Source organism: Anoplopoma fimbria, chromosome 23, assembly GCF_027596085.1.
Source record: "Anoplopoma fimbria isolate UVic2021 breed Golden Eagle Sablefish chromosome 23, Afim_UVic_2022, whole genome shotgun sequence".
NCBI lineage: Eukaryota > Metazoa > Chordata > Actinopteri > Perciformes > Anoplopomatidae > Anoplopoma > Anoplopoma fimbria.
Genome location: NC_072471.1, coordinates 15478991 through 15506481, shown reverse-complemented (window position 1 = coordinate 15506481; position 27491 = coordinate 15478991). Strand labels below are relative to the sequence as shown.

General features: G+C 41.3%; 1 protein-coding gene across 1 annotated transcript in view; it reads left to right on the top strand.

Moving 5' to 3' along the window:
- camk1da (calcium/calmodulin-dependent protein kinase 1Da) overlaps nucleotides 1-19107 on the top strand; it is a 46650-nt gene extending 27543 nt beyond the window's left edge. Inside the window, exons 4-11 of the mRNA XM_054624712.1 lie at nucleotides 8332-8470; nucleotides 8730-8856; nucleotides 12299-12374; nucleotides 15816-15928; nucleotides 17220-17298; nucleotides 17453-17540; nucleotides 17765-18032; nucleotides 18802-19107. Coding sequence (XP_054480687.1) covers nucleotides 8332-8470; nucleotides 8730-8856; nucleotides 12299-12374; nucleotides 15816-15928; nucleotides 17220-17298; nucleotides 17453-17540; nucleotides 17765-18032; nucleotides 18802-18926 — 1015 coding nt within the window. The 3' untranslated portion in view covers nucleotides 18927-19107. The remainder of the gene's footprint in view (nucleotides 1-8331; nucleotides 8471-8729; nucleotides 8857-12298; nucleotides 12375-15815; nucleotides 15929-17219; nucleotides 17299-17452; nucleotides 17541-17764; nucleotides 18033-18801) is intronic.
- Nucleotides 19108-27491: the final 8384 nt, after the last annotated feature.

The window sequence follows — 27491 nt, the reverse complement described above, 5'->3', positions numbered from 1 at the left end:
CTGGAAACATTTCCCTCAAGTTCAGGTGGAAGTCATGGCTGCCGATTACACAACAGGGGCTATGTTAACAACCCGGGGATACATTTTTCTGTTGTTCGCCTACCAAACGAGGATTCTTTTATGTCAGCTCTGGTCCAAAAAACACGGAGCTCAGACAGTTTTCTTAGAGTAAAAGACAACTTTTCTCTAGTTTGGATTCCAGGGAATAAACTTTAAGTAAAAGCTTTAGACATTAAACAACATGTTGTGGCTGCAAAAAAAGAAAGAAAAAAAAAAGAAAAACCAATTGACTTCTTCATTGTTTTTGAGGTTTATTGCATTTTCAGGTTCTAGAGTTCATGTAGCAGCTGTATGTCATAATCAAAAGAAATGAACTTGGGGGATTGTTTAAACTTGCAGATTTTAACCTTAATGAAAATTGTAATATCCTTTATATTATGATGATGGAACAGAGAGCGTTAAAAGTAAAACAGAAAACAGTGCATGATATCTTTGAAAAATACTAGCTCAGGACTACAAAGGCTTTCAGTGAATCACAAATTTAATAGTAACGACTTTGGAGGAAAACTGGCAAACATGTTTGTGTTAAAGGCAAAGTGTTAGAGACAGAGAACTACAGCAGCTTTAACAGGTTGTTCTGGTGTAGCTGCGCAGTTGTATCATTCTCAGTTAATAGGTTGATAAGATTTGGCTCCTAAATAGGTTACTGTGACATATTTACATTAGACCTCATCTGATAAATGGAACTTTTAACTGACATCACTGGTATTTAATGGTATTTATGTTCAGCAGCAGTGACATTTTCAATCCAGGCTAAAGGCTTTCAACTAAAGGAAGCTGCAGTGCTTCTGCTGCAGATGTGAGGCTTAAGAAGATAGAAATATGATTTCCCTGTATTATCATTATCTGTGTAACATTAACTAATGTTAGCAACCATAAGCTACTGGATATACCAGACCAAATAAGGCTGGAGCAGCAATTGAGTAAAGTTGCAGTTTATTGCTCATGATTTTCGTTTAAAATACATACTGTTTTCTAGGGCAAATGTTCATCTATAGCTATCTAACACTCTGACAGTAATGATAATAGATGACTGAAGGAATAAACAAAATAAATTGTCCCAATGACCATGATTACATCCTAAATGATAATCTAAATGAATCGTGAATATTTATTACGATCATTCATTTATTTATGGACAACGTATTTTTATTGCGGATTTAAATAACAGAGCACTGCTTTCACTTCCATGCTGTGCTACATTCCTGCTAGCGTGCAGATCTTTGCATGGAAAAGCGACTTATAATAAGAAACATATTATAAGTCTCATTTTCTCTAACTCGGAAATCAGGAAGCTGCGAGTAATATACAGTACAGTGGGTACGGAAAGTATTCAGACCCCTTTAAATTTTTCACTCTTTGTTTCATTGCAGCCATTTGCTAAAATCGAAAAAGTTCATTTTTTTTCGCATTAATGTACACTCAGAAAGAGAAAAAAAAATGTAGAAATTTTTGCAAATTTATTAAAAAAGAAAAACTGAAATATCACATGGTCATAAGTATTCAGACCCTTTGCTGTGACACTCATATTTAACTCACATGCTGTCCATTTCTTCTGATCCTCCTTGAGATGGTTCTACTCCTTCATTGGAGTCCAGCTGTGTTTAATTAAACTGATTGGACTTGATTAGGAAAGGCACACACCTGTCTATATAAGACCTTACAGCTCACAGTGCATGTCAGAACAAATGAGAATCATGAGGTCGAAGGAACTGCCCAAGGAGCTCAGAGACAGAATTGTGGCAAGGCACAGATCTGGCCAAGGTTACAAAAGAATTTCTGCAGCACTCAAGGTTCCTAAGAGCACAGTGGCCTCCATAATCCTTAAATGGAAGAAGTATGGGATGACCAGAACTCTTCCTAGACCTGGCCGTCCAGCCAAACTGAGCAATCGTGGGAGAAGAGCCTTGGTGAGAGAGGTAAAGAAGAACCCAAAGATCACTGTGGCTGAGCTCCAGAGATGCAGTAGGGAGATGGGAGAAAGTTCCACAAAGTCAACTATCACTGCAGCCCTCCACCAGTCGGGGCTTTATGGCAGAGTGGCCCGACGGAAGCCTCTCCTCAGTGCAAGACATATGAAAGCCCGCATAGAGTTTGCCAAAAAACACATGGAGGACTCCCAAACTATGAGAAATAAGATTCTCTGGTCTGATGAGACCAAGATTGAACTTTTGGCGTTAATTCTAAGCGGTATGTGTGGAGAAAACCAGGCACTGCTCATCACCTGCCCAATACAATCCCAACAGTGAAACATGGTGGTGGCAGCATCATGCTATGGGGGTGTTTTTCAGCTGCAGGGACAGGACGACTGGTTGCAATTGAAGGAAAGATGAATGCGGCCAAGTACAGAGATATCCTGGAAGAAAACCTCCTCCAGAGTGCTCAGGACCTCAGACTGGGCCGAAGGTTCACCTTCCAACAAGACAATGACCCGAAGCACACAGCTAAAATAACAAAGGAGTGGCTTCGGAACAAGTCTGTGACCATTCTTGACTGGCCCAGCCAGAGCCCTGACCTAAACCCAATTGAGCATCTCTGGAGAGACCTGAAAATGGCTGTCCACCAACGTTCACCATCCAACCTGACAGAACTGGAGAGGATCTGCAAGGAAGAATGGCAGAGGATCCCCAAATCCAGGTGTGAGAAACTTGTTGCATCATTCCCAAGAAGACTCATGGCTGTACTAGCTCTAAAGGGTGCTTCTACTCAATACTGAGCAAAGGGTCTGAATACTTATGACCATGTGATATTTCAGTTTTTCTTTTTTAATAAATTTGCAAAAATTTCTACATTTCTGTTTTTTTCTGTCAAGATGGGTTGCTGAGTGTACATTAATGCGAAAAAAAAAATGAACTTTTTCGATTTTAGCAAATGGCTGCAATGAAACAAAGAGTGAAAAATTTAAAGGGGTCTGAATACTTTCCGTACCCACTGTATATTACTCTTCTACTCTGGACCGCAGGCGCAACATCCAGGAAAGTTTATCACTGTGCGGCGGCATGACAGTTCCCCAAAAGTGAAGCCAGAACATCTTGATCACCCCCTGGTAGCTGGCATTTAATATGCAGTGGAGAAGCCAAAATTGTGATGATATCCGAATAATGGAGCAGCCCCAAATCAGCACCCAGGTGAATGGGCTAACGTTGAGACATTCAGAGAGCTGAGGTTCCTCTAACACCGCTGCTGTTGGCCAGACTGCAGTCAGAGGCTTTACTGCGATTAAGCTGTTTACCTTCAATAACGTTGACCTTTTGACGGGGTTTCCTGTTGTCGTGAATAAACCAATTAACAGGACTTGTGTTGGCTGGCCGGCTGCCAACACCTGTTTGTCAGGTTTACTACGGTGGGTAACATGAGAAGGAAGTGATTGTCCCTGTTCAGTCTTAACTATACGGGATGTTATTAAAGGGAGATAAAAAAAAAACACTGACAGATGCTGATGATTTTTTCAATTTTTTGACAGATTTAAGAAATACAATCTCTTCACTTTGAGTGGAAGCTTCACAGAAATATTGCTTTCTCACTCTGGGCAGCAATTGAGTTTAAGTACTTATTTCTTCTGTGCAGCATAGCACAAGGTTTTTTCAGACTCAATAAAACATCATCTCAAGGGGTTTTGACCGTTCAACCTACCACTTATTTTTTACTGCTTTCACTTCGTTTACAGGGCAAAAGACAGTTTTAATTCTAGTCAAGTGTGACAGAGGCAGTCTCAGGAAAGACCCCACCTCTGCTCCTCCGTCTTCATTGCTTCCTTTCCTCCCCTTTCACACCTTATTTCCATCACCATCACCTCTTGCATTTTGTCTGCATTTCCCCAATCAATTTTTTTCAGGAATATGGGTCTGTTGCCATAGTTACAGGGTCAAAGGTAACACCTGCTTTATAGCATTTCATTGGGACCCATGTAAAATTGCAGCAGGTGGCAATATTAGCCTGAGAGATTAGTTGTGCCGTTTTGAAAAGGAGTTGTTTGTGTGATATTTCTTTACTTATTTGGACAGATTTTTGGATAACCTTTGTGACTGTTATAATTTATATTTTGCCATGCCACTTCTTATTCTGTTTGACTAGCATTTTCACAGTGCTCGTTTGAGGTTCTGCATCGTCTCATGTTCATACAGAGAATCAGAGAAAGATGCACTTGGCTGTGGAAAATATGTTAAAATATAGAAGGCTCAGTGTAAAAGCATCAGAGGAGAGAGCAGTTCAGGCTCCCTTTTCATCTGGCCTCGGCGCTGCAGGCTGTTCTTCCTTATGCTGTACACAGTAGCTCCTGTACAGCTGATCTGCTGAAACAGTGTAAGAATCAGAGTAGCTGGTGACGGCAATCTGTCATCAGTGCCTCAGCAAACATAAAGCAGAAAGCAAGGCTTTTCCAGACCAATATCCACTGTAATAATTAACCTAATTTGTTATAATTATGTTAATTTACCGGGATTCATTTATGAGACATGAATCTCATTTAGAAACAAGGATTTTTTGGGAATATTTTCTGTGTAATTACGGCGTGGCAGATCGATGCATTCTGACAGCGCTTCCTTCGCTCCCGTTCATCACAGCCCGTCTTACGTAACCTCCACCGCAGGGAGGCAATCAGTCGGCGCCCGCTATGAAAATCAATGCAACAGAGAGCAACGTGGGCTCTATATTGATGCTGTTTGTGTTGTGAAAGGCATATTAGCAAAAGAAAGTGTATCAAAGTATGCAGCATCTGACCATCTGACCTTAGAAAGGAGCAGAGGTGACCTTAGAAAGGTTGCAAAAAAGATATACAGGTGGTATCATTTTTTATTCTCATCACATAGTTTAAGTGTTTTTTTTATTTTTTATTTGCTGCATTGCCTTCATAGGAAACCTAAAGCAGCAGCTGGGCAATTCTTCACTATTATCATATATTGATTTGAAATTGAAAGAAAAGCAAACCCGAAGTCTATGTGCAGCCTTTGAAACCATTGGGCAACTGCGATTGACTAGTCAGGTCCCTAGACTGTAATGACTCTTCATCTCTGCCATTGTGAACAGCATGTATCTCACACACACACACACACACACACACACACACACACACACACTTGAAAATAAGGCTTGCTGTCAGCCTTGATGCACAACCGTCGGAGAGAGAGAGAGAGAGAGAGAGAGAGAGAGAGAGAGAGAGAGAGAGAGAGAGAGAGCGCGATGCGGCTGCCTGCCTCTAAACAGATGAGCTGACGGAGGAGAGCTGGATGTAGGGATGATCGGTCAGATCTGGAGACATCCCACTGAAAGCACAGTCTGCCCACGCCCCCGCAGAGCTTTAATCAGTCTGTTAAGTGGAAACACCTGTGTGGATGGACAGAAGGTGTGGAGGGCCTTAAAGGTCACAGTAAAAAAGAAAAAAAAAGGTTTCAAGCTGTAAAAAAAAAAAAAAAAAAAAAAAAAGAGGACAACTCTTTTCAGGATTTCATTTTAAGAAAACATTATTCAATTGTTTGAAGATTTTTCTAAATGCAGTAATTGTCGCCCCGTCCATTTTTTCACTACTTGTCCGAACGCATTTGTATCCTTTCTCTCCGGTTTAGCACTAGTAGTGCTGTAAACAATACATAGAATATAGGAACATTCAGCAGCTACACTGTGGAAGCTCTTTGACAATTTAAATTTAGAAATATTAGCTCAGCTACAGAGCGAATCAAACCAACATGTCTTTCTGTCTGCTAGCTCGTAGCTAAAGCTGGCTAGCTATTCCCAAATTGGTGGTTAATTTCATTTTTTAATATGGTTATCATGCAGTGCAGACCTTTGTGCTTTATGTAAGTACGACCAGCAGCATCTCCCAGTTCTAAAAAAAACAACTGTGTTAATTACATTTTTTATTAATATTAAAACTTAATAACAGCTTTTTTTTTTTTAAAAGCTCAAAAACATTTTTTTGTCAAGTAAAGGATGATGACGGTAGTAAAGTTACAAAATTACACAATGCAAAAGCTCACTTGTTCTGAATAAGGTCAATACCTCACAGGCATTTAGTTGCACAAATGCCATTTTGTCATCTATAAAATGACACACACTGCATTATGGGATTGTTGACAGAATTAGAATGTACATGCCATGGTCGCTACTTTGTTCGTTCCATTGTGAAATTTGTGATGCCACGATACAGGACACATTTTGCACTCAGAATTTGGACATTCAAATAAGATGGCGAACAGTTGGCCTTGGAGATATATATATTGTAAGGATGCTCCGACTTTTGACCTCCTAATATTGGATGTTTTGGAGATTTTTTTTATTGTGTATCAAATTACTAAAAACTGATCTGAGTTTAATTTGACAATCCCTCAGCCTTTTAATGCGTGTGACATTGTGTTTAGTGTGTGTACGTGTTTAACTTTAACGTGTGACCTTGTATTTTTATCTCTGTGTTTTTCACGTTCATCTGTGTGCATGCGCTTGCTTTTAATATGTTCATGTCGCTCTGAGTGTGTGTGTGCGTGCGGTCCTGCCCTCGCGTCTGGGCTCGTGTGTACATGTGCTCTTGTGTGGGTGCTCCTGTCTGATTGCCATGGTCTCCTTACGCAAACACTTATGCAACCATGCAGCCTGGTGGCTGATCTCCCCTTTTGCAGTGTGTGTGTGACTGTGACTGTGAGTGTGTGTGTGTGTGTGTGTGTGTGACTGTGTGTGTGTGTGTGTGTGTGTGTGTGTGTGTGTGTGTGTGTGTGTGTGTGTGTGTGTGTGTGTGTGTGTGTGTGTGTGTGTGTGTGTGTTTAGCCCTTTCCTGTCATCCCCAGACATGACTGCCTGTGAAACCGAACATGTCGTCGCCCTCTTTGAAGAGTCAGAGGGTTAGCAATTAATTCTAATCTTTTTTTTTCCCAGAAACTTCATTAGAGTTTAACTTCCACAGGCTCTAATCTGATCTGTTGCCGTGACGATGCCCTACAGATACACAGTGAAACTGTGTGCTTGCGTGCATGCGTGCACAGTTTGCCTTTGTGCATTCTTGTGTGTCTGTGGTTTTGTATGTGCACATTGGTGGATTAGTGCATGGGTGCATATTCTTTTATTATGCGTTGATGCACAAAGTATATACATGCAGTATAGAGAGAATACTACAAGGTTGGTTGAGTACTACTACTGTTATTATAACTTCTAGTAATATTACAAATACTGCTTTATCTGTTGCTTACTAATGTCGGCACTTTTTGCCACATCTTGTAACGCAAAGAATCCACATTACTATACAATCATTTAGATGAGATGACATTGTGAAGTGAAGGAGGAGGTTATCCTCCAGCAGGGGGAGCTATGCGTTTGTACATCAGATGATGAGCCCCTTCCCATCTGCTCATACTGTAGGTGCACCTGAACAAGTCATTTCATGTGGTCTGGAGTCATAAAACATCAAACTAAATATTGAAAGAATCTGCCAGAGGGGTATAAATTACAGATGAACTTTGAAATGGGTTTTTTCTTTTCTGGGGTCAAATGTGAGTTTCATCTTTTAACAGCATTGATGGGTTTCATTCTGTCTGCATGCACACTGTAAGTGTGTCAGTATCTTGGCAGGAGCTTTGATTCCACTCAAAATCAGATATACATTGAACATTTTGCAAAACGTACTTAGATACGATTTTCTCTCTAATTTAATTTAGGAAGACTGTCATAGTATAAAGTACACACCACTGTATGCATAATTTCTTAGTTTAAAAGTTGACTTTCTTATCCAACCAACACAGTTGGATCTGCGTTTGCATTTCTCACAGTTCCTGTATCATCCAACATCATAGTTCTACTTTGAAAGGACACAAACTCTGAGAGGTTGCATCTCTTTGCAAATGAAAGAAAGGATTGACCGGGTTAATCTTTGCTTGTGAACTACCAATTACAAATCAAAACTGCAATTTTAAGAAGGAATTTCGGTATTTTCTTCCGCTCTTACTTTCCAGGAATATGGAAGGATGCATTTTCCAGCTTTTATCAATCTTTGCAAAAATATGATGAACATGTTACAAGGTATGCTAAATGCTGCAGGGTATATGAGTACTTTGTGTGTGTATAAGTTTGTGTGTATAAGTGTGTGTGTGAAGAAGCACATGGCTAACAGCTTCCCCAAGCTCTTGGCTGGAAACCTCCACAGCTCATAAATTACCAGAAATCTTTACCCAGCAACACCCTCCCCCCCACCCCCCAGCCTTTTACCAGTAAATGCCGTGTGTGTGCAGGCATGCAAATGTTTTTAATAAACATACGCTGACACACACACACAATCTCCTTGCCATTCCGCAGGGTGTCCGGCGGCGAGTTGTTTGACCGAATTGTGGAGAAAGGGTTCTACACGGAGAAGGATGCGAGCACGCTGATCCGACAAGTCCTGGACGCTGTGAACTACCTGCACAAGATGGGCATCGTGCACCGAGACCTGAAGGTAACACACACACACCCCCACACCCTTCCCGTATTTTACACTACTCAAGGGGTTTGTACAGACAATGATTTACAACAGTGCATTGTGGGTTGCATGTGCCGGCTGTTAGAAGAGAAGGGATTGGTCAGATGGACCTCCATAAAAGAGGGTTGTGTCTCTAACCAAATAACTATGGATTTAAAACAAAAATGAAAGCCACAAAAATGACATAAACCACTTGATTCTCTCTCTTTTCTTTCTCTCCGTCTCCCTCCTCCAGCCAGAGAACCTGCTGTATTTTAATCCCCAAGACGAGTCCAAAATCATGATCAGCGACTTTGGTCTTTCCAAGATGGAGGGCAGTGGCGATGTCATGTCCACTGCATGCGGCACGCCGGGATATGTGGGTAAGTAAGACAGTCTTCCCTGGCCATGTCCCTCCAACAGTCTGTTGTCCTTCGACTCCATTCAAACAACAAGTCATCAAACTTTAGTGTCCAGGAAACATATATAATTATGAAGAGAAGATAAACTTTGCTCTACTTATTCATCGTTGTTACGTCTGTTGTTAGGCTTTCCATTCTCTACACGACACACATGTGACAACGATGGCAGATTTGCAATTTGAAACTCTTCATACATTTTCAAACAATGGGTCCTTGATTTCAGACAGACAAAGCCAAAAGCTGGTTTTGCCGGCTGAAATGACAGCAATCCCTGGCAGATTTGATCATATGTAGCTACCTAGCCAATTAAGCTAACGTAAGCTCAATGAGTTGGTTGGAATCCATGTCTCCAGCTGTCTTTTTGCTTTTTCAATATGACTCGTTGTTAAAATTGAAGACCCCTGTAAAAGGATCCTTATTTTGCTTTGGCTACTGCTGTACATAATAAGCTAGTTAGCCGGAAAACATTTGCAGATAAACACACTAGTCCTTAGTTTTTTGCTCTTGCATTTTTACACCATGCACACCGACTACGGAGAAATCCAAAGCTTGACAGACCTACTGAGCCTAGTTACGGTCGCTAAGCTGTGATTGGGGGAATCACTGTTCGGGGGAGGGGTTTAGCAAACAGGCAACAGATTGTGTGTTCATATCCGTGTCGTGGTCTGGCGATGAAGGTCGTAGCTGGCAAACGTTTGTATTTCCCATTATGTCACTACATGTTAGCGTAAACACAAACTGACTCCTTTGATTTCTGCAGGCGCTGATCCAGCAACACGTATGAAAAATTCAAAGAGCGCATGTTGATTCCATCTGACACCATTTATGTTTGTCTGTGTGTGTTTGTGTGTGTGTGTATGTGTGTGTTAGTGTTGTTATAAGAGACAGATGTGCAGTGTTGACAGCACACACACACTTCCATGTTGGAACACAAACACACTGGTTCTTCTGGCAAACAGCTCACAGACTCTCACACGAACAAATCCGTCATAGAAAGACAGACAGACAGACAGACAGACAGACAGACAGACAGACAGACAGATACATAAATAACAGTCTTAATTATAATGTTGATCTTTTAAACAGTTATTGTGCAGCGCCCCCATTAGGCCAACTTTACTAAACCCATCTGTAGTTCATCTTGTGTAACAGATAATATTTTTTGTGGTTTAAGTTTGGCTGCTCTTCTTTATCTTGAAATCTATGAAACACGCGTACACACTTTGACTTTAAATGATCACATCCTTGAGTCATTTTCCCTCTCTTTCCTCTCTCTCTTTCATCATGTCTCTCTGTACCTCTCTCGTCCATCTATCCCATGGAGCTCATTTTGGGCTTTGCCCCCCCCCGACCAGCCTCCTCTCCCTCCTGCAGAGGCTTGCTTGGCCACAAGGCATTTCCACTCCAGACAGTTTGTGTCCAGATATATCTATAAATAACCCTGGAACACACCAAGTTAAAAACCAGATCTGGACGATAAGCATGTGGATGTACATGTACTTATGAAGAACTTCCATTGACAAAGTGATCTTACTGGGCGCTTGAAGTTCTCCAACAGAAATCTATTTTGAATGTTAATAAAGATCCTGAAACTACTTTTAAATGTGTCACTGCAAGCAAGTGCTGGTATATTTAGCCTTTATTTAACTGATGCCAGTTCACCATAATGCATAAACCTGAATTGAACCTATCATAATAACACGCCTACAGTATGAGCGAACAAGTTGAACAAGTGCCATGAAATTGCCACTTGAACTTCTTTGAAAACTATAAATTCCTGGAAAACGAAGCATTATCTTGGTAGACTCACGCGGCACTAGTTGAAGTTCCCTAAAAAAAATGTCCAACCAATTCAGTCTTTTTGCTTTGCCTTTTTATCCTCCTGAAAAAATCACAATGTCTTGCCTAAAAACAGAGTTGGATCAACTATTATATGTGTTACACATGCAGCTGCTTCACTGAAACAGCCTCCTTTAATTTATTCTTTTTTATTTTATTATTAATTAATGCCAGGGACAGTGCTCATTGTTCAACAGAAATGTATTTATTTATTCATTTATTTATTCGTTCAATCATACATTCATTCATCCCTTTATTTTCACATATTCCATTTAACAAACATGCACAAAATATATTAGATACATGGCAGTTTGCTTGTGTCAGGTTCCTGTTGGATGGATGACTTTCACTGTGAAGCAGCTGCAGGCTGGCAATTCCAAATAAGTAATCTTGAATTTGAAAAGCAATGAACAGACATCCCTGTGACCTGATTTTGCTCTTTTATTCCACACAAAAAATGGAGACAAACCTCATCAAAGCTTAAGTTTAACGAGACACACATTTTAGCACAAGACAATGACCAGCTTTGTTTGAGAATAGTAGAAGACGACCAATAGACTCGAACAGAGCCTCAAATCCCAAAGATGATGAGATCCCTCCCATTGTTGGATAAGTGATGTGGAGAACATGCAGTGTAGAAAGACTTAAGTTATGAGAATTTAAGAACAGAAATGGAGTTACACAAGCATTTTTGATTACTGCCATATTTTTTTACATTTGCAGCATATTTGACCCTAAACTCTTTCATTTTTTTAAGTAGTAAGCACCAGGCACAATGACCTCAATGTGTAAAAATGTCATCCAGCCAAAAAAACACACACACACACACACACACACACACACACACACACACACACACACCTTCACAATGACTCTATAAACAAAGCTCTGATTCAGCACTTGTGCATAGTTTATGTTTTGGTATTTCTTCATATCTTGCCATGTGTGTAAGTGTGCCAAATCTATTTCGATTCAGCCTTGTGTGCGTGCGTGTGTCAGTGTGTGTGTGTGAGGCGATGTTATGGTGAGCTCACTGTCGTTAGTAGAGGCTCGATAATGAGCCGCAGGGGAAGGTCAGGCCAGGGCAGTCGGCCTTATAAACACAGAGAGCAGAGAACACTACAGAAATAATAAAACAGCTGTTAGCTTTATGTTAAAAAACAGGAAGACTTAAAGAAGTCTTGCTTTGTTTGGGTCTTTTATTTTGGGGTCTACCTTTATGTCAGTTACAACTTTTTTGCAGGGCGTGAAAATGTTTACCTCCCGCAGAAAATTTCCCACCGTTAACCAAACCCGACAGGTGATTTCAATTTGGACAGACATGGAGTGTCTGCATATTTTCTCTTTTTTATTCAGGCTCATAAAACAGCCACATTTTTCACATAATGATCGCACAGGAGTTTTAACTGGACCTCAAGCTGACTAGAAAGGAGAATGCTACGGAAAACACAATCCAGATTTAAGCTTAGTGAAACAAACACCAGGCTACTGCAAAGTGTTACATTAGTAGCACAAACAAGTAGCAAAAGCTCACTAATTTATTTATTTATTCATTCACTTTCAGCTCCAGAGGTCCTGGCCCAGAAGCCGTACAGCAAGGCGGTGGACTGTTGGTCCATTGGAGTGATCGCCTACATCCTGTAAGTACCACCTGGTCTCCTTTGGGTCACATCGGGCTGCACAGCGAGTGGTTTCACCCAAGCAGCTCGACGGATCACCGCACTGCCAGTTGGTGTCAGATTCACAGTTTACACGCCAGTTTCTCGCCAGGATCCGCGTTGACACCTTATGTCAGAGTATCAAGCTGGCTGAACACATCACAGAGTTCTGACACTTTCTTTTGCTGCGAGACTCTCGTTTGACTGACTGGGATGAATCAAAATGTCTGGTGTTAAAAAAAAACAAAAAACCTGAGCAGAGGTTCTCATCAGCCAGAACAAGTGGAAGCACCTGTTTTCTTGTTCACGCCCTTTAAACACTACAGTTGAGTTGTGAAAGCAAACAACACTTGAAGGCAAAGAAGGTGGTCAGTTATGACTCTTATCTTTAGTATTTGTGACTTGTCGTAGTAGGAGAAGCACAGGTGTTCCCAAAAACATTAATGATGGATCTGATGTTTCTTAAGTGTAAGCGTCCGATAATAACATCCACAAATGAGGATTTGTACTCGCAGCACCAGTTTTGTACCAGAGAGATCCAGCCGTGTGAATTTGGCATACAAACTTCACAAAGTATATATTTTACTCAACCTTATTTATATTTGAAAATCTTGTCAAACAGGGCTGAAAATATGTATTTGAACTCCATGTGCACCAAATCAATTCAACACAGTTCTGCTTAGACTAGTCTCTCTTTTTCTCCACGAAGGATATAACAGCAAAACATCTATCGGAAATCAGAGTCAGACTCACATATGACACAGAATGACTCACCTCCAGCTAAGCTTGTACACATACACACACACACACACACACACACACACACACACACACACACACACACACACACACACACACACACACACACACACACAAAACCACCGGCTGAGTTGTGATGTATTACACCTCCATCTTCTTTTCATTTAGCTAGCTAGCATCGGTTTGTCATGCACTAAAAGTTAGCAATGCTAGTATACGCTAATGTGTGCATGGAGACTTTTGCCCTTAAAGGTCACGTAACTCTACACTGTTCTGGAGCTGAAATAGTGTCGTGTGTGTATTTGTTGATTTTACCCTGCGTGTGTGTGAATGATGCTGCACGTGCCGTCATCTGGGCCAGATGGAGCTCAGCTGAACGGCCTTGTATGGACATGGATCTGCAGACTAGACGTTTCATTGCCTGCTTTTAGTTTTCCTTTGCCGCGTCACCCCCACCTCTTACCACCACACACACACTTTCACTTGTGCGTGTGTGTGTGCACACCTTGGAGTGAAAGGGAACAATAGAAACTACAATTTCAGTGTGCTTAGCTTACTGTTGTGTGCACAGGGCTGTTTTAAAGTGTGTGTGTGTGCATCTGTTTGTGCTCCCACATGTGTGTGGGCGTGTGTCTTTAGAGTGGGACCTCTAACGTGTGTACCTCAATGATATTGATGCCCAAAGCCACCACTTTAATCATTTTAAGATGTGTGTGTGTGTGTGTATGTTTCCTCATCTCTTTTTATGTTTGTGTGTGTGTGTATGTTTCCCCATCTCTATTTATGTGTGTGCATGCTCCACTGGACAGAGACGTTATTATCTGGAGCGTGAGGTCAGATCAGTGGTCAGGGGTCAGAGGTCAGCAGCAGGTAAATGGGATGCAGGGCGTGCAAGGTGGCGTGATTGGAAGGCACGCACATTGTTGTGTCTCTAACCGGTCTGTGATGTGACTGTGATGTGGAAAGTGAAAGTCTCTCGCACTCTCTCTCTTTTATTATATACACTTGTCTATTTGTGTGTCACAGCTTGTGTGTGTGTGTGTGTCTTTATATGTCTGCAAACCATGAAATTTTGGTGCAGCTGCCATCTCAGTGGAAACGTGTGTGTGTGTGTGTGTGTGTGTGTGTGTGTGTGTGTGTGTGTGTGTGTGTGTGTGTGTGCGTGCGTGTGTGTTTGTGTGTGAGAGAGGGGGAAAGAGTTAGAGCGGCTCCCTGCTGACAATTAGCACAATTAGCGTTGGGATTCAGACCTTGTTAGCTTTAGCTGCTGTTCAGGTGGAAAGATCACATCAGGTAATCAGCCATGATAATCATCTGGGATCCTGAGTGTGTGTGTGTGTGTGTGTGCGTGTGCGTATGTGTGTGTGTGAGTGCGTGTTCAGTGGGATGGATGGTGAATGACGGCTAAATCTCCAATCAAACGTGAAAGCAGCAAAAGCCAAAGGCGAGCATCTCTTCACTCCAGGCCAAAACTTAGTTTCTTCCTGATGTGTGAGTTTGAACTTTGTGTGTGTGTGTGTGTGTGTGTGTGTGTGTGTGTATGTATATGTGTGTGTGTGTGTGTGTGTGTGTGTGTGTGTGTGTGTGTGTGTGTTGTGTGTGTGTGTGTGTGTGTGTGTGTGTGTGTGTGTGTGTGTGTGTGTGTGTGTGTGTATGTATATGTATATGTGTGTGTGTGTGTGTGTGTGTGTGTGTGTGTGTGTGTGTGTGTGTGTGTGTGTGTGTGTGTGTGTGTTCATAGAGTGGAGGGTTCGCTGAGTGACAGGTGAGTTCGTAACCAAATGAGAAACCAGAAAAACAGACGGAAAGCCTTACTTTCCTCACCGCAGGCAGACTCTTTCTTCCTGTCCTCCCGGTGTGATTTTCTTTTATTCTTTGTGTGCGTGTGTGTCTGTGTGTGCGTGTGTGTGTGTGTGTATCGATGGAGAACGGCATTTTAATGAGTTTTTATCAAAATCTCTTGGTGCATCCAGAACTCCAGTAATGAGGTGCGGATGATGTTTTTGGTTGAGCGGCAGCTCTGCTGTCGGTTCAGGCGGCTCATTACGGAGAATCACACTGGAGCCTCAGTAAACACTGGGAACCAGTAATCTCATGTTGACCCGATTAAGGTGATACCGCCAACTACTGCCAGGACTACGAATAAAAAGGGGCTGTCACATAAACCACTGCTGTGAGCAACATGAGTTTGTCCCCCTGCCACAAAAACTGGCAAGTCGCCATTAATGAACTCACAGTTAACCTGTTGCATCCAGAGCAGAGCTGAGAATAATTGCCAGATATTGATATAAATCTCGTTATGGCAGATGTGTGCTAAATTACATATCAAATAATCAAAATGAGGATAAGTGCAACAAACTGTTTCTCAGAGATGTAGAAAGTAAAGAAAAACTTCCAAGAGCGAGGAATAAACATCTTCAATCTTGTTTTGACCAACAGAATAATAACAAACAATATTCAGATTAATCATTCATCAGCCCTATATGTGAATAAATAAATAATATATCGATTGAGTAAATAGATAAATCAATGGGTGGATAACTTGTTTTGTACCGTCTGAAATGACAAAGTGTAATAAATCACATAAATATACTAAACTGAATGAATGACTTGATAAATGAGTCAGTGAACCCCACAGTGAACAAGTAAACGTCTTGTCTGCAGGCTGTGTGGTTACCCTCCGTTCTACGACGAGAACGACTCCAAGCTGTTCGAGCAGATCCTGAAAGCCGACTACGAGTTTGACGCTCCGTACTGGGACGATATATCGGACTCAGGTGAGCCTTCCTCCTATTCCTCCTCCTCTGCTGCTCCCTTGACCCCTTTTCCCTTCGTCCGTGTCTATCCACCACACATGGCACATATTTACCACACACCACCTCTCCATCACAGCTTCTGACATCATCTGCCTGGAATGAATGAATTTGGGAATGTGTGTGTTGGAGTGTGTCTGGGGTCATCAGTCACCACCACAGCTATGTGCAGAGCCTGGCAGTCAAACCTGTTGGAGATTCCAGTCCAGTGTGTGTGTATGTCGAATAGGATATAATAGCATTTATGTGCTGTCAGGTTAAAGCCTTGTGTCAGGTTTGCTCTTGAAGCAAATATAGCAGACGGTGCTTTGAACACTTGGAAATAACCCAAATTTGAGTAACGTGGGTTTTGCCCCACAACAGATTTCTCTTTTTTTGTAATAACCGCATAAATCCAATTTTGGGTGTTTCATTTGACACATCAGCTGAACATTTCAACCCTCGTAACCCTCTGAAACCCAAACTCGATATTTGTCACCATGCAAATATGAAGTTGTTTCTATCCATGTAAGGAGATGTCAATTCCAGACTGAACAGCTGTTGATGGACTGACATTTCATACAGATATTCATGGTTACCAGAGGATGAATCCTAATGAAACTTGGAGATCCCCTGTCTTTCCCTCCAGGACCACCATGTTGACATTTGTAGTTTTGATTGAAATGTCTGGATGCCGCTAAACTTTGAACACTCATTCATCTTCCCCTCAGGATGAATTGTAATCATTTTGGGGATACTTTTTGCTTTTCATCCGGCGTCAGCATCAGGTTTTTTATTAAAAAAAGCCTGCAAAAGTATTGACATTCCCTTCAGCCACAGCTGTACTTTGTTTTTGTTTCTAATTACCAAATGCTAGCATGCTAACAAGTTACACTAAGACGATGAGCATGGTGAACATTCTACCTGCTGAACATCTTCTTTGCGAGCATGTTAGCATGATGACGTTAGCATTTAGCATGAAGCACTGCTGTGCATATGTACAGCCTCACAGAGCGGTTAGCGTGTCTGTAGCCTCGTAGTCTTGTGAGACAGTATGTTTTGCAGATACCAGGTTTTCAGCGGACGGTAACCAGAAACATTTGCACAAGCAATCCAAACTGACTGAAATATCAAAGATTATGAGTGTAGTTTGTGTCCCGCATGTCTTCGTTTTGAAGCAGATTGCACAAAGAATTATATCAAAATATTGTTTAAAGTTTTTACGGTTATTGTACGTCTAGAGTTTTAACGTTTTATTGCCTTGTGTTTTATTTAGCCAAGGATTTCATCGGCAGTCTGATGGAAAAAGATCCAGCCAAGCGTTTCACCTGTGATCAGGCACTCAGACACCCCTGGTGAGAAACGCACACACTCATACACAGGCTAACAAAAAGGCATAAAATCAATATAGATATTGATGTACCGTCAGAGGTGTTAACAGAGAATTTGTGTGTGTGTGTGTGTGTGTGTGTGTGTGTGTGTGTGTGTGTGTGTGTGTGTGTATATCAGGATCTCCGGTGATACAGCCCTCTGCAAGAATATCCACGAGTCAGTCAGCCGACAGATCAAAAAGAATTTCGCCAAGAGCAAATGGAGGGTAAGTTTGGTTTACTGCGGTTTATTGTTTGTGGATTTGGCTCTACTGCAGCACGTTACTTCAACACGACTCCTCAAATGATTGTCTGTGTGTTTTAGAAGATTACATAATATTAAGAATCCTTAATATAATCCCCTTGTATTAATGAAACAGTACATCGTTTGTACAGCATTCTCATTGAGGCGTAGTGAGAGCTCATCTTCCCATTTTCTACCTTTCTCCAGCAAGCGTTCAATGCCACCGCCGTGGTTCGCCACATGAGGCGGCTGCAGCTTGGCAGCAGCATGGGGAGCAGCATGGACGCCTCCAACCCGCCGACCAGGCCGGGCCAGACGCAGAGGCCGGCCCAGAACCAGAGCCAGAGCCAGGCGGGCCAGAACCAGCCAGCTCAAAGCCAAAACACCGGCCAGACGGCTCAGAGCCAGAACGCCAACACGGCTGCCAGCAAATCCTCTTCCACAGAAAACAACTTAGCAGCTCCCCGTAAGGAATGTGAGTATGAGTCAGTAGTATCAGTAGCACCAGAAAGTCAGGAGAACATATGTATAACAAAAACTTACAGAACTGATAATTCTCTAAACGACTACAGCGGTCCAAGCATTCGGGTTGGAAGTGATGTCTAGAGTGATACTCTGTATGAACATCAAGAGTTTGGAAGGTTGCGTCCTTTATTTTTCATTGTTTCCAAAACCAAAAAAGCAAGAGAAAAAAAGTGTATTGGAATAAACAATGTGTTTGTCTGCTCCAACAAAAGCGGCAAATGTTAGCATGTTCGGCTAACTAGCTTAACTACATACTAACCCAGCGTTACATTCAACTACTTTTATTTTTGTGGGTTAAAAGTAACGTTAAAAACACACACACACATCACCTTAGCCCATCCACTGTTTAATATTCCCCCACTGTATGGGAGCCAGTCCTGAATACTACTAGTACTATTCTACTACATTAGAATCTCTATCACTATTCCAGCAACGCCAGCCAAACTCACTATCAGAAATAGTTTTGCGATCACATTGGTTAGTTCTCACCCTTAAAGCCTTTTCTCTTTTCACGTTTAAGGTAAATACAAACAATAAGCACAAATCTAACCTCGCATGACTAAATCTGCCACTGTTATCATTGTATTTCCCACATGTTTTGTGCTGTAATGGAAGGCATAGTAGCAGTAGCGAAAGCGTGCATAGCCTAGCGAAGGGTTTGTTACAGCATTATGAAAAAATGTATTACCTCTGATCCACTGCCGCCTCTTCCTTCTCAGGTGTAACTGCACCGGTCACACCCTGCAGTCTGGCGTCCGCCGTCTCTTCTCCCGCCACAGGTGCAGAGCTGAACCGACCGCATCCCTCGGCGGTTCCCGCCCCGGTGCTCACGGAGACCAAGTGACGCCAGGTCCCGCGGGGGACCAGCTGGGAGGCCACGGCACTGTGAGGCAGAGAGATGGGAAAGAAACGGAGGACGACAGGAGAGGAAGAGGATCCCACCCCATCTCTTCTTCTTATTTGTGTTCTCCCTCTCCTCACTGCGTTTCAACTTGAATGCCCCCCTAGCAAGTTCCCCGCCCTGCTCCCGTTAGAGCAGAGGACTTAAGCTCCACCCCACCGATTCAAGTCGCACAGCGCCATACTGCACGCCAACCACACGCCCAACAGGACGCCGTATAAGATTCCTCCGGCCACAGCAACAGCATGGCCACGAACTCTCATCGAGGATATTTGTGCGGCCGACTGGGATTGGTTGCTTCGATGATAAATGGGCGTCGACTGTCGCTAGCCTTAGCAGCAATTGGTGGATCACGGTGGTGCCAGTGTTATCATATTATTCAATGTCGGTTAACATCAACTTCCCTCTCGAATCTGGTCTTTCCTGCGCCACTTTATTTAGCTTTTTTTCCAAATTAGGTTTGACTGTTGACAACTGGATTGTTTTATTTTTTTGTATTATTTCTGTTAATGTTAAAGGTGGTATGTGTAACTTTTAAAATCAAAAACATCATTGTCGAATTGATATTGCTACTTTGGTATTATTACTGTAAATATACAAGACCACTGCCAAGAGGATGGGTCACCTGGTGACTGTAGAGGTCTTCTTAGCAATCATTTCTTTACACTAATTTTACTGATGTAGCAAGCCAATGTGACAATTCATGTAACCCGTGTTTAAAGGCTAAATATAGCACCTTTAAGACACTTAATATGTCCTTATGGGCTCGTTTATCTGTTTGTTTGTGCTCTAAGAAGTGCTTTAAAAGTACCATACGACTGTTGAGACTTGGAAACATGAGTAAGCGCTTTATGTATTTTTGCACAGAGGGTCAGATATGTTCTCAGATAACAGATTAGCCGCCATACACTTAAGTTTATCAGAGAGTAGAGAGATTGTAAACCTTTATAAAAAAAATAAAAAATTATAGGAATAATAATAACCAAGAGTGGATGTCAGAGCATTGTGCAACTTTATTGTCTGAAAGATTCTGATCTGTTTATTATTTTCTATAAGACTTTTATATAACAATCACCCTTTAAGGGACACAAGCATGCAGCAGGTTTAGGATAGTTTAGGATAGAAGTATTTACTGAAAAAAAAATGCCTCCAGTTGAGAATGTTAGCGACTACACGTTAGCTTGCCATTTTGATTTCCCAAAGCAACGAGCAGCGCAGTGCAGTTTTTAGGCCTGCGTGAAGACAGAATCCAAGATGGAGAAGCTCTCGTCTGCTGCTGTTCCCACCCCATCTCTCTAAAGAAGCCATGACCTCACCTTTTTTGCATTGTCAAGCTGTACCCAGTTCAGAAGTGCTCAGGAAAAACTCCAGCTGTACTGTGAGCTGGTGAATACTGATTTCCCGGTTTAGGTCATTCCGTCAGAGTTTTTTTTTTTTTTTTTTTTTGGTCTAGGTGTTGTTGCATCACAGTTAATGATACAGCGCTGTGTCCTTATCACAGTGTTGTAGTGACGCGTGACTCAGACTATTCCACAGAGGACTTTTGCTGACGCAACCTGCAACCGCAGAGCAGCTGGGCTCTGTGCTTGACAGAATTGGACTGTACCGCCCCACAACAATACTTTGGATAGGTTTGCTCTTGCCGGAACCCATGATTTTGGCCTTTATCAGCCCGCAGCAGACAGCTATCGTGACCAAAATCTGAGTAACTCGGTTTTCACGATCGAGTGAAATGGTCCAACAAACATGAGCAGCAAAGCCACAATATTTTGTTTGGAACAAGGCTCCCACAGTCCACTACCTACATCCAGTTTTATTGAGGGTTCGGATTTAACGGAATTCTGACAAATCCAATGTGTCCGTGACAATAGCTCATTCTTTGTCAAATTTAAAACAGAATACTGAGCTTGGAGTCCCGGTTTCAATTGCTAATATAAGTTTGATTCGACAGACTGACTTTGTTTTCATTTGTCCTTGATGACTTTGACATGACTTCAGTAGCTTGGATTTTCTCACCGGTTCTTGTGTTGTCCTTCCAGACGTAACTCAGAGCTCAGAACTGTACAATGTCGGGTGCTCACTCACACATATCAGATTGTCATGATGCAATTCTTCTGATCCCTTTATTGTGAATCGTAGCCAAAGACTAGTGCTGGGTACGAAGACAATTTGGCTCATTCTACTCGATGAATTAGAACAGAACTAGTCAGATGTGAAGCAGTTTGAGTCACAAGCGGGCTAAAACTAAGGGCTGAACTCCAGCTGCAGATTAGTCTGGAGGGAAATTTATTCCCCATTTGATCCGTTCCTTATCTTTTGCCATTTGCCTTCTTTTTATTATCCTCACAGAGTGCTGCTGAAAAGTATCTGCATATTATTCACAGAGCTTGTTTTGATCCGTACGGCATGTCAGGCAGGGTGAGACCACAGCTGGATGAAAGTCAAATTACGGTAAAAATGAACACATTCACCCAAGCTTTCTGGAATTCACCTTTGGCATGCTGTGTGTATTGGGTTGCTCCTATTTGGCACTGAGGTTGACTAAAACGAACTGAGAAGACATTTGTGAACACTATCTAGTCTTAAATCTGTCTCCCTCATCGCTATGTTCTCTGTTCTTTGACAGCAGCGCCTTCTTCCTTCATAAGCTCTGTAAGGACAGTTGTGTTCTGGACAGTGTGTTAGTATCACTCTCAATACTTTACAACATAACCATCCCGTCTGTAGCGTTAAGCCCCAAGCCCATTAGCTCCTACTGAGGACGTAAATCTTTCAAAATGAGTCACAAAATATATAGTTGACATGAGACGGACCCTAAGGTTACGGAAAATCTGCTATTATAGTTCAACAATTCTGGTAGGGTTAGTTGTGTAAGAAACGGCCTGTTAGCTTGATTTATTTTGTTACTTTAAATGTGTGTGAGAAAGATAACTTTTTAGTGTTTTTACTGATTTACAACACCGACATGCAGCCTCTCCTACTGCATGACTACACCGTTCACCTTTCAGAAATATATATATTATTCTGACGTTTTTACAGTGGGGTCTTGTGTTACATTTTTCTCTACTAAGTCAATCCATGTAATTTATCCATGTGTTACTGAGGGGGAACTTTCAACCATGTAAGGGCTTTAATTACTTACTTAATTATTCACTGTAACCATGTATACGTCCCCATTGATTGCTATGCATTTTTCAAACATTTTTAAGTGTCGTCAATGCTTTTTTTCTTTGAAGTGGGATCAGGGAACACCTATAAAAAAGTTTGGGGAATAAAAAAGTGCAAGACACTGAATCCCTGCCAGATCTTAGACCATTTTTAATCATTTAACTATTGATTATCATTATTATTTAATTACCTATATTGTAAAAGTGGCGTACCAGCTTTTTCTCTGGCACAAAAGATGTTAACGAGTCGTCAGCCAACACTGTAAGAATCATTAAATGTGATGTCGTCTACTTCAGTGTGGGCGTTTGGGTTAATGAATGTATTGTAAGGCAGGCAGAAGGGTTCAGGTTCATGCTGCTCTGTGGATTTATGTCTGCTGTTTAAAAAATTGAATGAATCTTTCCATGTTCAAGATGCTACTGTAAATAGATTGTGAATATGAATGATCATTTTCAAGATAATATTTACAAATGTTTTGCTGTACGGGCATGTGAGAGTGAATGAGTGAGGGAGTGAGTGTGTCGGGGAAGTTGATTGTATTCTCTATGGAATGTTTAATGTAAAAAAAAGTTACAATCCCCTTTACTCCCCACTGCAGTCTGCTGTCACATATATACTGCTACACAGTGCAGTTCAATGCCATCAGTGTTCCACCACCACGTCAGTGTCAGTCCAACTGAAAGTGAAAGCATCGTTTACTGAACTCAGGCTTACGTTCTTTTGCCATTCTAAAGGAAGAAATCCAAAGCTGTGACCTTCTCAGAAACACACTGTTAAGGACGAGGCGCGGCTACGACCCCGCTCTCGTCCGACCTTTCGCCCCTTTGAGCTTGCGCTCCTCTTATTTTTTTAACAAAGATGAAGACGTCACTAAAAATGAAAACGCAAGCATGTCAAAAAAAAAAAGTTCACCATGAGTGTTTGCATAATCGTGTATATGCCCTTGTATGTCAGTATCTATGTATTATGTAAAGACGTGCACAGGTTGAGATGTCTTGAGTCCACAAAAAGCATTTTACTCAGCAGTAGAGTTTCAGCTCTACAAACGGTTTCCATAGGCAAAAAATAATCTCATTGATTTTGCAACCTAGCTAGCTGGTATTGATTAAGATAATTGGATACCGTGTTCAAATGTATGAGCTGTAATGCTAATTATGATAGTGACCTCAAGCTGATTTTCTGAATACCTGAATGACATGGCGTGAAAATAATTTATTTATGATAATTTCTTTTGCATACATTCATAAATTCGAAATTTATAACATTAACTTACCTAGTTAGCAATACATTTGGAATATACATAATATATATATATATATATAACATATAACTTACCTAGTTAGCAATAGCCTTTTATATATATATATATATTATGGAATATACATATATATATATATATATATATATATATATATACATATGTATGTACACACCATTTAAACCAAAAAGGCAATGGCAAACCCTGTTGCTAACTGTTTCTAGGAAACATGTAGCAATAGCTACATAGTTAGCGGTGGAAGTCATGCCTATTTTTACTCAATAATATATTTGCTATGTTGACTAAGTTCTACATCTACATGCAAGTGGACTGTATGAATTTTTGCCAAATGCTTTATGAATAACAATATTAGCATTGTCTCTCATGGACTGAAAAGTTGCTCTTTGAGTTAGCATTAGTAAATCAAGCAAAAAGCTGCCATGCTAGCAGCTGTGCCTCATTCCAGCTAAAGTTAAAAACGGTAACAACCAATGAGAGCAGTTCTGCCTCTGAGAATCGTTTGTATGACTATAACTTTATACAAGCGGCTTTCTGTGACAAGGTGTCTCCCTGTGGGTGTCCTCGTCCAGCTGACCTAAGAAGTTAGCTGGCTGTATTGTATTTACTCTCTGCATGTGACCACCACAAACTTCCATCCTGTGCACCCTCCGTCACGCCGACGACACCCTTGTTTGTCTCAGAGCGGGCACCGCCTGCCGCACTTATTGTGCTGTGATGATAATGATGATGATGATGACTTTCTGTTAATGGGGCTTGTATATCAGATGCCTTCGACAATCATGTGCACATATCAGAGTTACCATGACGACACAGGCCAGAGCGACTGTTTGTGTCTCGTTTGTCTTTCTCCTGGAATAAATTCTGAATGATCGTAATATGACTCGGTTTTTTTTGTGTTTTTTGTAGGGACCGGGTTTACTCTTGTGTCATATGTGTCTTAGTGCTATTCCATCTTAGAAATAGGACTTTATTTTCTACAAATTTTAACCCATGTGTGTGTTTGTTTGTTCTCATCCACACTCGCAACTCAAGTATCAACGTATGTTTGATATAAAGCAGACACCACACACTCGACCACTACGGGCGACATATTGTCTGCTTAAATCCTGCCCAAAAGATGTTTAGCAGACAGAACACGCATGATGCAAACACATGAAGCACATTGACTAGCACATGTTGGAATAGACTATTATGGTGAAAGCATTAAAAATATCTACAGATGTTACCCCCCCCCCCATATAAAAGTATGTTCAGCCTCTTTGGGTTTAGACTCCAGTATCCACACTGAAATGATTGTACAGTTGGGTTCAGTAAGAGTTCAGATAAAAACACATGTTACAGCTTTAACAAAAAAAATTCTATATCAGTCTTTTTCTGTGAAAGCAGTTTTTAAACACTGTTGGATCTTCACAGCTGCCAAGCCCCAGTGTGGATGAGTCAGTAAATAATGATAAGGGATTGGCTGAAATAAGAAACATCCATTAATGGTTAATGCTACTTTTATTTAGAAAATTAACATATGTATTGGAAGCTGTATTGCAACTGCTGGAGTATTTTTGCTTTCTGTCTTTATTTGCCAGACACAACCAGTGTGTGTGTTCCTGGGATGACTACACTCTCCATTTGCTTCAGCTGTACTTTGAGTCACGTGCTAATTAGCAAATGTTAGCATGAATGCACGCTAAACTAGTTATTTCATGGTGTTAAAATGATCATTTTTTCAGTGTGATTAAATCAAGTGTTTATTTCTCTCTATAATGTCTTGTAATATTTGAAATATGATCAATGGAAAAGCAACTAAACTAAGATGGCAAATATGCCTGCTCAGCATTAGCATGTTAGCATTGTCATTGTGAGCATGCTGACCTTAGTATGACTTACAGCACTGTTAAATTTGCTTTAGATGTTCTTTCTGTATGTTAAGGCAATACCATGACTATTGGCTTTTTGTTTCTTGTTGAAAGGAAAACATACACTCCAGCAGACAAGGCTCCCTTATATTTCTTAACTGCAGTAAATATGCGTCTGTGTGCTACATTGACTTTATATGCGTTTCTGCCATAATTCTTTTTAACTCTTCATTAGCGCTGAACACAATTTAAGACAGAAGAAAACACTAGTGGGAGGCAAAGCTGCAGGTTACTTCTTGCCCTTTTATAGCCTTCCGATCATATCTGTGAAGTGGCCGTAATCACAGTGATGTCATCCATGGGTTCTGCACTTCGGTTTTGCAGCCTCTAGTTAGGCATTTTGTCCATTGCCATAGTTTTTGGCCGTTGCCATCATATTTTTTGGCCGTAGCCATCTTGGGTTTTTTTGCAACCAGAAATGACACGAGAGGGTGAACCTAAGAACAAGCAAACGCAGAGTAAGACATTTTTGGGCGACCAAAATGTTACAATGAACTTTCATGTACTGAAAACACACTTTGAAAGCATTAAAGTCCTAAGACGATATACCAGACTGGAAAACGCAGTGGCAGCGATCTGTCAATCACAACGGAGCCCCGCCCTAATTCATACATCTGCTTTATGGTCTATTTTACTTTAAATGGACCATCATTTACAAATGAACATCATGCTGTATTGAAGAAGACTTAGAGATTGAGACCATAAAATCATGTTTACAATGTTTACTGAGGTAATAAATCAAGTCATTTTCTCATAGACTTTTATACAACCAGAGGAGTCGCCCCCTGATGGACATTAGAAAGAATTCAAGGCACTTCCACATTGGCTTCACTTTTCAGACACCAGGTTTTTTTTGTCAGTGAATGATTTATTGATTGCAGTTGGGATGTTAGGAATTTCTAAAAATATCACAAAAATTGTTTTGAAGAAGTTTACCAACCCCAGCTTTAACCTTAGCAGTGGTTGGTTTGGTATAGCTCCCTGCGGTTGAAGTCATCACACTTCCTCTGCTTTTCTTCCCGTCTCAGTTGGAGCTTTTCCTCCAGACTGACTCTGACTGCCTATCATGGTTCAGTACAGAGAAACACGCACACACACACACACACATATACACACACACACACACATTGAATGCACATTCAAAATGATTCATCCTTCTGACACACATTCAAAATGATTCATCCACACACACACACACACAACACACACACACACACACACACAAACATGCAGACACACCAGAGCACTGAAATGAACATTTTTAAATCAAAGTATTTTAAATCCCTTTGACACTCATGGACAATAACATGCACACACACACACACACACACACACACACACACACACACACACACACACACACACACACACACACACACACACTGATCCAAACACTGCTTGTTGACTTTGGCTGTCAAACTGTATGTTTGTGCTCAGAGTCAGTGATCTCTCCCCTTGAACTGATTTCTTCTCATCTTTAATTCAGGGCTTCGTCCTCTCCTGCCCTTTTCTCGCTGCAGGCTTTCTTCCCCTCCTTTCTCCTCTCTCCTCCACAGAGACATGTTGTTTTGTTCTTTACTGAGCAGCATATATACATGCCATAAAAATAGTTACGGGCAAATCATCTGAAACATTGAGATAATGCACAGAAAATAGGTGGCACGCTGGGGAATATCAAGTGTGCTCGGACCGTCCGTATCATTTGGACTGACAGTTCTGGATGCAAACAGCAGGGGGGGACGTGATGTTCCCTGTTTGCTAGCAGTTAGTAAGTGAAAAACTAAACCAAACTGCTTGGAACATCGCTGACAGTAACATGGGAAAAGCGGGAAAAAGCTTTGGTATAGAACTAGGCCTATGTAACTCCAAACGCAGTTGCTCAACATCTCATCTCAACATCCTCTCTAAACCATCAGGAGGAAATCTGGTATACTGCAGTGGATCAGTTTAGCAGCAACCTAAGTGATGTTGCGCTAGCACCAGAAGTGACGGCCCTCTTGTTCTTTCTTTGTTTTTATCTTGGCTTGAATTGCTTATCATCTTGTGCAATACTGTGCATTTTACCTGCACCAATTTTTGTCAGGAGAATGTTGTCAGGTTTTGAATGACTAAGCTAGTCATGCACAGGTCATGTTTTTTTTATTATCAACA